The 11,299-nt window shown below is 34.2% G+C and overlaps 1 protein-coding gene across 1 annotated transcript; it reads right to left on the reverse strand.

Moving 5' to 3' along the window:
• Positions 1–5,633: 5,633 nt before the first annotated feature.
• On the reverse strand, positions 5,634–9,145 carry LOC132563200 (beta-1,4-N-acetylgalactosaminyltransferase bre-4-like; the record flags this gene model as incomplete). The annotated part of the gene is made up of 4 exons (XM_060227952.1): positions 5,634–5,775; positions 6,870–6,974; positions 7,601–7,723; positions 8,958–9,145. Coding segments are annotated over 4 exons (558 nt in total), but the record flags the coding sequence as incomplete, so codon positions are not given.
• Between the last annotated feature and the right edge of the window lie 2,154 nt (positions 9,146–11,299).

The following is an 11,299-nucleotide window of genomic DNA, read 5'->3' on the forward strand; positions in this document are numbered from 1 at the left end:
ACTTAAATTATTTGGTGGAGGATCTATGTGTGTTGTAATTTTGCCAAGGATCGCCCATAATTTGAGGTTTTCATCAATGTTGAAAATAATCTGAAAAAGAGCAGTAATTGACAAGTGACACGAACAATGTATATTGTCTTTGTATGACAGTGGAACAATGGAACTTCTGCAATTGACCACAATTGTTATTTTTCAGCTTTCTACTGTCAATAGACCATATTTCTCAATATGTTTTATAGAAGATTAAATAGTCAGGAATAATACCAATGTTAAGGTGTATTAGTGATCAGATTTGGACCAATAATAATGTCAAATAAGTATTAGCAATCAGAACTAGTACCAATAACTATGAGGATAACTGGCAATGTGAATGATGTATAAGTGATCAGAATTAGGAAATAATAGCAATGTGAAAGGTGAATAAGCGATCAGCATTAGGACCAATAACAATGTGAACGGTGTATTATCAATCAGAAATAGGACCAATAATAATATGAAGACTAACCACCGCAATAATTTAGAAAGGAGACTACGCACTTCCGTAATTAAGAAAGGAGATTAACCACTACAATAATCTTAAGAGGAGACTTACCACTACAGTAATGTAGAGAGGAGGCTAACCACTACAGTAATGTAGAGAGGAGGCTTACCACTACAGTAATATAGAGAGGAGACTTACCACTACAGTAATGTAGAGAGGAGGCTAACCACTACAGTAATGTAGAGAGGACGCTTACCACTACAGTAATGTAGAGAGGAGACTTACCACTACAGTAATGTAGAGAGGAGGCTAACCACTACAATAATGTAGAGAGGAGGCTTACCACTACAGTAATGTAGAGAGGAGGCTTACCACTACAGTAATGTAGAGAGGAGGCTTACCACTACAGTAATGTAGAGAGGAGGCTTACCACTACAATAATGTAGAGAGGAGACTTACCACTACAGTAATCTAGAGAGGAGGCTTACCACTACAGTAATGTAGAGAGGAGGCTTACCACTACAGTAATGTAGAGAGGAGACTTACCACTACAGAAATGTAGAGAGGAGACTTACCACTACAGTAATGTAGAGAGGAGACTTACCACTACAGTAATGTAGAGAGGAGACTTACCACTACAGTAATGTAGAGAGGAGGCTTACCACTACAGTAATGTAGAGAGGAGGCTTACCACTACAGTAATGTAGAGAGGAGACTTACCACTACAGTAATGTAGAGAGGAGGCTTACCACTACAGTAATGTAGAGAGGAGGCTTACCACTACAGTAATGTAGAGAGGAGACTTACCACTACAGTAATGTAGAGAGGAGGCTAACCACTACAGTAATGTAGAGAGGAGGCTTACCACTACAGTAATGTAGAGAGGAGACTTACCACTAAATAGTAAGTGTCTACGGTATGTTCTTGTTGCTGAACAAACAAATGTTCAATCTTTTATTGTGATGTTTTCTGCCACCAAAATGTAATTTTACGTAGTTTCACCTCCTTGTTTGTGTTTATTTCATTTCAGTGATGTCAATTGACGATATAATTGGTCATCTGCCCGACCACATGGGCTGCCTCCGGTTACTCAGGTTTTCCCCCCGCAGTAAGACCCCGCGTGCGCTTTTATGTCTTGATCAACAAGACTTAGTTTAAGTTGTTTCACAATTGTTGTAAAATAAATTAATTACACACATTTAGAGAAACTATTTCAATTCTAATTCGGTCCAAATCACTCCTGACAATACTTCATGACTTGTTTTTAAGATGTTACTCATGTATAAACATGTTTTCCGTTCGGGCAATACATTTACATTCCATATAAGCATTTACAAGCAATAAAATCTCACTCGGTATTCGGATTTGAACTTAAAACACTTTCAAAATTAAGACGCTTTCTCTTCCGGAACACCTGATCTTATTCTTTTGTATTTTCAGGTGTCTCCTTAAAAACATTTCTTTTGTTCATATTTTGACCTAGTTTGATTGAATTTGAGTTTTAATCCTGATTCAAATTGACATGTTGGTATTTTTTTTTTTTTAAATCCTGAACAAAGAGGTTTACATTTAAGTATGATTCAAGGATGATCTTACTGATATGATAAAATTACAACACAAAAACTATATTAATATAGAAATAGAACGATTTCTATCATTTCAGTTACACTTTTTTCTTTGATTCTTTGGTTTTGTTTTATGTGTGAAATGTGCTGCTTATTCACCAGAAACCAGAGAATGAATCCTGACGTCTGCCATAAATTATGTATTGAGTCAGTGGAAAAATAAACACGGATGAATTAAATTTTGATATATTTATTAACAAATGTACGTGTTCATAGATTTATTATCAAGTGATTGGAATATAGTTTCCTTGCTGTACAACTTTCATCTTCCCTTACATACATAAACTGGCAAGCAGACAAGCAGGGAGGCAGGCAGAGAGGCAGGCAGAGAGACATATCGTTTGTATGTTTCACCAAATATAATAAGGAAATAACGAGAGACCCACTGGCTAAACTACTAATACATATAATGCTACGTTACAGAATTAACGTACTGCAAACAAAGCCCAACAGCTTTATCAAAATTCAACAACTTAATAACAACAAATAAATTTTATGCAATAAAATTACAAATATTGTGATGGTGTACAGAGCTAGCTACTAATTAATCAAAAGTCAGAAGAATAATCCAAGAATGGTTTCCTCGCTAGGTATATATGTCCATAAGGCATTATCACTAAATAACTGTACAAGTCCACACTTCACAGACTGAAGTCTCAAAGTAAGCTCACTCAAGCCGTAAGTACTTCAAAAAGGCTCCTCAGGCCCAGTTCCATTATTTCATTTAATACTTATTTTATTGTTAGCGTTAACAAATGGATTGGGCACAGGCATTACCTATGATATCCCTTTCCTTACATTTATACAAACATTTCGTTAAACAGGAAGAAACATGAATATATGAATAAGGATATATAGAAGCAATACATAATTCAGCCTTTTTAAATAATGTACTCTTAGAATCTAGCTGTTTATTATCACAATATATTTTGCCACCTTTCAAATCTGTTTAGTATTTTTGAAAAAATAATAATTGTATATACATATATGTGTGTATATATATGCGGAAAATTATTTGGTTTAGGTTTCAGTAAATTTATGAATTTATAATGGTGGTGCTTAACTTTATTCCGAGTATACAAAGGGAGATAATTCTAACTCTACTGATTTTTCAGTAGCAACCATAATGGCGCCCAGCAAGTGATCGGATAACAAAAGTATTTATTTCAGTTTTTCAAGGTGACAAATAGGCTTCTGGGTCAGGGTATGTGATATGGGTCTACCGACTCCATCAATCACCATAAGACACCTCGCCAAAAGCTACAGGCCTGTGATGACTGATGAGTTAACAAGCCCATACTCCCCCTCCACTCACAGCCAAATGTTAGAATATGACACAGGACAGTGGAGCTACTTAGCAGGTCATGTGGCTGGTCATGACTCTACAAAGTCAATGTCACTACACACAGTGCCATTAGCGACCAGTTACACAGGAGCTGTACAGAATCATTTAGTAATAAGTATTATAATAATTAATATAATACAGCTAGTGAAATCTTTCAGATTTTTCTATGTATTCCAAGACACAGGAGAGAATGAAAACATTAGCATGAGCACTTAAGTCAATGTCACTCTTTGTAAGGAGATTAATATCAATTCTAATATTACTAATTTCACTAGATATAGACTAGAGCAAAATTTGTCTTTCATTGTCGTACTTCGGACAAGTAAAGAAAAAGTGACCTACATCTTCAATATAATCACAACAAGTACAATTTGGATTATCAGGTAGATGATCCATAAACAAATCATAGTTAAGTTGGCTTGCATTGTTACGTAGTTGACATAGTATCATATCATATTTACTTGAACCACCATACTTTAAAATGTTGGTACAATCACATATACTTGAGAAAAAAGTAATCTTATATAGGTTAGTTCTACGTAAGGTGTCTAAGATGGGCATTAGTATCAATCTTAAAATATGGTACAATGCATTCATACAGATAATGAGGACAGTCATGCTGCAGTATTTTGCAGAATAATATACACTGATGATCGTAACGCCTTTTTTAAAATTTATCAATTCCAGATTCCTTGTAGATTAAGTTATGACTAGTACCGCTTCTTAGCCCAGTTATAATTCGAAGGCAGTCTAACTGAACTGATTCTAGAAGATCACTTTCATCCTGTGTACAGTTATTCCAAACAACATTCCTATATTCAAGTAATGGCCTTATGAATGATTTGTAGATAATTTCAAGTGACTTTCTATCAAGTTTATGTTTAAGCATTCGCATAATTTGTAGTTTAGAGCAACTATTTTCATAAATATAATTAATATGATCTGCCCATGAACAATGGCTGTTAAAAAAAATTGACATTGATATCATTACTGTTAGACAGGACAGGATAAGCTGCCTCGGGGTTAATCTTCTTCGATATCAATAGAGATTCTGTTTTGTTTGGATTAAATTTAACACCCCACTTATCTGCCCATGTAGTTATTTTTCTTACATCGTCATTAAGAATATTTGCAGCATGTCTGCCATCATTATCTATCAGGACGTATAGTGAGGTGTCATCAGCAAAGAGTTTGACACGGGAAAGGAGGTCATCTTCAAGGTCATTAATAAATATTAGGAATAAATATGGCCCCAAAACTGAGCCTTGTGGCACTCCTGCTTTTAGCGTTTGTAAATTTGACTTATAACCATCCAATAACACCCTTTGCTGCCTGTCAGTTTGATAACATTTAATCCAGTTGAGAATACTGTCTGTCTTACCATATTTCTTCAGTTTATGAATTAAACCACCATGCCAGACCCTGTCAGACGCTTTGCTGTTGTCACAAAATACTATCATAGCTTCTTTCCCTCTATCAAGTTGTTTTAATACTTAATCATACAATGAAATCAGTTGGTTAACAGTTGAGTCTTTAGTAAGGAAGCCAGACTGCTTTCTAGAGATAATATTATTGTTGGACAAAAAGTTAAAAAGATATGTAAAAACATTTTTTTCAAGAATTTTTACTAAAAATTGATGTAGCTGAGATAGGTCTGTAATTGCTAGGGTTACTCCTTTCCTCTTTGCCCTTATATATAGGAGTTCCATCATGTTTATATATACTTCAGGTTTCTAAAAAAATCTTGTTTAGATGATTCTAGACTAGCAGGTACCTAGCTTGTTTACATGTGTCTCTAGAAACTTCTGGAAACACCCAGGTAATTCTAATAACCGAACTTTCTAGATTTAGAAACTTCCGGAAACACACATGTCATTCTAGTAACCGAGCTTTCTAGGAAAATCTGCCTAGCTACACATATTCTGACAAATAATCATAAACGTGTTTTTTATGTAAACAATCAATATGATGCAATGCATGTAAATACGACACATCTGAATTTGGTTTTCTATACAACATTTATACATAACAATAACTAGACTAAATCTGAGACTCATACGGCGGTTGACAAAGTGACCTGGCAATCTAATGAATAATAGGCATGTCCTTGAATTTGGTATCATGTTTTAATGTGTAAACAGAAAGAACACATACCACTAGCGCTGTCTGTTTTAATTCATAACTATATTGCGTAATCTTTCTGGTCTATTTCGACCTGGATATTAGTATACAGCGTCCCCCTTGTTATATTTAACACTTTATATTTCAGACTGTTGATCCCGTCAGTTTTCATCCTCTTAGTAGCAGTGGCTAGCAACGCAATCCTGAAGAAAACATGGCGCATATTTTAGAAATACACAACGCCACGGGACAAAATAACAAGGGAGATACTATCGACATAAAGGAACCTGAATTCAAACACAAATTGTTTGAAGCTATGGCAATAATAACAAATGAAACTAATGAATTTAAACCGAGGCCCCTTAAAAAGTACGACGATAATAAGACAAGTCATAGACAAGTGTTAGAAAGAGAAAATGGATATGATACAATTTGGTTCGTTATCTGGGTCTGCTCTATCGGCACTGGTCTTATCTTGATGGACGAAACTGCTAGGTCATCTCGAGCAAAGGCGACAGTGCAGGTGACGGTGTAGTATCTAGAGCAAGGGTGACGGAGCATTATCTAGAGCAAGGGTGTAGGAGCAGTACCTAGAGCAAGAGTGACAGAGAATTATCTAGAGCAAGAACGACGGAGCAGTACCTAGAGCAAGAGTGACAGAGAATTATCTAGAGCAAGGCGAAGGAGCAGTATCTAAACAAAAGACGACTGAGCAGTATCAAGAGAAAAGGAAACGGAGCATTATCTCGAGCAAAGTCAAGGGAACGGTTTACAGAGCAAGGGCGACGGAGCATTTACAAGAGCATATCGACGAAGCAGTATCTCTAGGAAAGGTAACGGAACAATATCTATATCAAGGGGCATTGGAGCAGTATCTGGAGGAAGGGTGACTATATCAAAAGAACAATAATTTGTTAAATGATTATACAAAAGATGACAAGTGAATAGCACCTTTATCATAAACTTAGCGTTAGATACAGTAGAGTCAAACAATGAATTAAATTGCAGTATAGAGCTGGTTCGTCCCTTTGGGTTTCTTCACTGAAGATAAGGGCTAAAATTTGGAAGCGATTGAAAAAAATCGAAAGGCATCGAAAGGAAAGTAATAATTTAGGTAATTGGTAATTTCACTAATTGTATTCTTATATGCCCATATAGGAAAAGTCTTTTAGTCAACATAAACACAATCTACTGTGAATCAATAATTTGCCGCAATAGATTATATTTCGCGTTCATTCATTATCAAATGGATTGACAGTATATAGTAAGTGTCATGGAATGCTGTAATCAAACGTACCTTTTAGGATTAGGCATATTGTGTTTTTCTTTGGTATGTTTTATCATCTTGTAGCGCGAAATCGTCATACTGTATCTTTGTATCTTCAAAGAGGCATTCCTTAATCTGAATACAAGGATAAATATGAATTATTACAAAATCAGAATAAAAAATTATCCAGCACTTGTGAGTCTGAATCACTTGTAGATTAAAACATCTTTCTAGCGGCTTATTCCTTTATTTACAGAAGAAAATACTGACATTTTAACAGATTTTTTATATTCGACCTCAAAATCGGCGAAAGTAAAAACAAATATGAACAAAACAAAGATTCACAAGGAAACTCCTAAAAACATACAAGGAGAATAAGACCATGTGTTTCGGAAGATCATTTTTTTTCCCCTCATCGACGTCACCCACTTTGTAAATTCTGGTGAATCAGAGTAAGTAATATCATGCTTCTTAATCAAAATAAGTGAAACAACAATGGTATGACTAGCTATGTTAATGATTATCAAACACATCCAACTCCAAATCGTACCACAACAAGCCAAACATTTTCATAATCTTAAACCCGATTATGTCATTTGACAGTTGCCGATATTGTGCACGGAAATTTTAATATTTAGAACAGTCTCTGAATAACTATCATCTGCGACATGTAAGCACCATAGTTGAGCGTGCTGAGCCCCTTTCCTTTATGTACATACAAGTGAGACGACACATCAATAATTGGTGTTTAGACACAATACCTGACAGATAAGTCATCATCTTCACCACCCCAACCAAAGTATAAGTTGGAGAAACCATTTATTATTTCAACATCATTTCGTCGTAGTTGAGTGACTCCACCGGCAATGGATTGATAGGGCAGCCTTGAAGGATAAGGATATTAGATTCAGTATAAAGTGGTAGATAGTGATATTGATTGTAGATAGTATGATACATTTTGTCGTTATGTATGGCGTTTTGTGGTACATTTTGTCGTTATGTATGGCGTTTTGTGGTACATTTTGTCGTTATGTATGGTGTTTTGTGGTACATTTGTCATTATGTATGCTGTATTTTGTTGTTATGTGTGGTGTTTTGTAGTATATTTTGTTGTTATGTTTGATGTTTTGTGGTACATTTTGTCGTTGTGTATGGTGTTTTGTGGTACATTTTATCGTTTTGTAAGGTGTTTTGTGGTACATTTGTCATTATGTATGCTGTTTTAAGGTAGATTATCTGTTATGTATGGTGTTTGGTGTTATATTTTGTTGTTATGTGTGGTGTTTTGTAGTATATTTTGTTGTTATGTTTGGTGTTTTGTGGTACATTTTGTCGTTGTGTATGCTATTTTGTGATACATTTTTGTTGTTATGTGTGCCGTTTTGTGGTATAATTTCTTGTGTGTTGGTTAAGAGTGTTTCTAGTTTTGTGTCGGTTAAGTTGTATTTTTGTCATTGTGTGATTTTTTGTGTGATATTTTATGATGTGCTGTATTTTCTGTTGAATTTTGACGTTGTACATTGATTTTATGTGCATTTTAACGTGAGCTGTTTCTTGTGTTAAACTTTGTCATGGTGTGTTGGTTTGTGGTATATTTTGTCATTGTGTGCTGTGTACATTCTGCTGTTATGTGCTAGTTAAACCATATTCTCATCGTTCTACTTTCGTTTTCGGGTGTATTTTGAAATTGTGTGTTGTTTCATTTTTTTCTTATTTTGTTTTTTGTTTTGTTTTTATCTTTATGTATGTATTGGAATTGAGGTGCATTTTTCATTGCTTTCTGTGGTACTTTTTGTTGTCAGGCGTTAGTTTTCATTTCGTCATGTGTGTATATTTGCTTTACAAGTATCTTTATTTGATTTGAACATATTGTTATGCATTATTTTTTATGGAATGTGTTGCTTTATCGGTACATTTTGTCTCAATTGATGCCATATTTTCATTTTGTGTACAAGTTTCATTTGTCCTTCTTCAACGTTACGAATTCAGTTACGCAATGCCGAATTTGTGTTAACGTTACGCATTATAAATGTAGTCAAAATCATTGTGCTAAGCCTTTATACAAACGTCTGGATACTCATGTTGCACTATCATCCAATCACATTAAAAGTCAAGTACCTATAGTTGAATTTATCTATGGCTGCTGAGAGGTGACGTGGACCATTTCCACAACCGTAGTAGATACGATCGTCTTCGGGAATGAGGTCAACGTCATGGAAAACAAAACATCTGAACTCTGCAGATTTCATTGCCTCGACGTATCCAATATTCATCAGAAGTCCTCTGTTGAAAGTATTCGTTCCAGCCTGAAAAGAAAGCATAGCTATTCTATAACGATCTCCATCATTTGGTAGTTATCCATCATAGTCCTTCAAAATTATGTTCTTATATTTTGTTAATGCATAAACCTTCACATTTCACTTCTTCATATCTGTAAAACACACGTGAACCAACTATAGAGTAAATGTTGGATAAAACGCCAGACCTCTCGCGAAAATGATTCATTTGTTACGAATGTCGTGAAACTATGGATTTCTTTGTGTCACATTGAAATTACGCAATTTCGCGATTTAAATTCTGTATCCTAAAATCAAGTGACCCATCTTGTGGATGTGGTACCCCAAGTGAAACAGATCAACATTTCTTTTTTGACTGCCCTAGATATAATAACCCTAGACAAAGTTTATAACAAACCCTAAACAACCATAATCATAACCACTATCAACTAAACTATGTTTGGCATGGCTGCCCAATCTGTACCACCTATATCAATAAATCATTGTTTGATGCTGTAGTTAACAATATTGATGATACAGAAAGGCTTTAATGTCCAATGTTTGATAGATGTTGATATAAATTGAACTTATAGAACAAATCTAAAACTAAGACAAAATAGAATTTGTAAAAATTGATATCCTTCCATAGATATAGTCAATTCAACTTTCATTTATCATGAGATGAATGCCGGTTAATAGTTATTTACATGTTTCCCTATTATTATTTGTTCTTTCTGATTTATTCACAATATTTCAATTAGTACTTATAATGAGGAAACAACACTGAATAGTTCTCTATCTTGGTCTAAATATCCTTTTTATTTAGAATAATAATCCCTTGATATCAGAAAAATGTTCTTTATGTGTACTTGCTCCCTCACTAAAGTGGGAGAGGGCTTTTGTTTCATGGACATTCTGGTCCAAACCCCTTTTATATGGGAGAGAAAGTACATGTAATGCACATTTAATATGATGAATATCATAAGACATTGTAAACTGGAAAGCTGGTGGTTTGTTTTTTCTTATAATCATAATTTCAAAATATAAAAAATAACAGAGTTGTCTCCCAGAATTTAAAATTGATGAGTTCGTCAATATTACATTTATGATTGTATGTATGTTATATAAGGTTTATATGTGTGTATGTGTGTGTGTGTGCCTGTGTGTGTATGTATGTATGTGTATATGTTTGCATGTATGTGTGTGTGTATGTATGTATGTATGTATGTATGTATGTATGTATGTATCTGCTTGTGTATCTATGTGCGTCAGTAGGAATGTATGTATGTCTGTATGTATGTATGTATGTATGTATCTTTGTGTGTATAATTGTATGCTTATGATGTATTATGTTTATGTCTGACCACCATGTTGTCTAATCATATTGATTGTTTATATCAATAAAATATTCTGAAACGAGACAAAACAATACAAATTTTAATCTAAGGTGCTCTAGCCGGATGATTCTATAAAAAAAGTTTAAAAAATAAAAAGTAAAATAAAGTTCTTGAACATGTTTCCTTGCTGCCTTATATTCAATATACCGTATATGTAAGGGCGATTGTATCACCAGGGTCACGCCACATACTGTTCAAAAAGCGGAGCACTGTGGTATAGCGTGTATACGTAAACACTTCTGTCACGGTTCATGAACCCCTGTGTACGAATTCTAGTAGGACGATTGCATGGATAGAAACTAACATAAGAAATCAAAAAGCTCCATCACTATCATACTGTATAAACAGTTCAATATTGTTCATTTTAAAGTATTCATTCCAAATGTGTCGGACTTTGATAATTGATAAAACGCAGTTACTATGTTTTTTGCACGTGATTGAGACATGTGTTAATCGAAAACCATATAGTGTTTTTATCATCCTAGCGATATAACGCCTAGGGCAGTCAAAAAAGAAATGTTGATCTGTTTCAGTTGGGTTTTCAGAATATTTTATTGACATCCACAAGATGGGTCATAATACATCATACATACATACATACATACATACATACATACATACATACATACATACATACATACATACATACATACATACATATAAACTTGACATCACATACATACAATCATAAAATTTGTGTTGACAGACTAATTAATTTGGTATTTTTTGTATATTTGTTTTATTGTTATTTAGTTTTATTTTATGAGAATGAAATTAAAATGCGACA

The sequence above is a fragment of the Ylistrum balloti genome, unplaced genomic scaffold (genome assembly GCF_031769215.1).
Source record: "Ylistrum balloti isolate Yb309-2 unplaced genomic scaffold, AGI_CSIRO_Ybal_v1 Utg371636, whole genome shotgun sequence".
Taxonomy (NCBI): domain Eukaryota; kingdom Metazoa; phylum Mollusca; class Bivalvia; order Pectinida; family Pectinidae; genus Ylistrum; species Ylistrum balloti.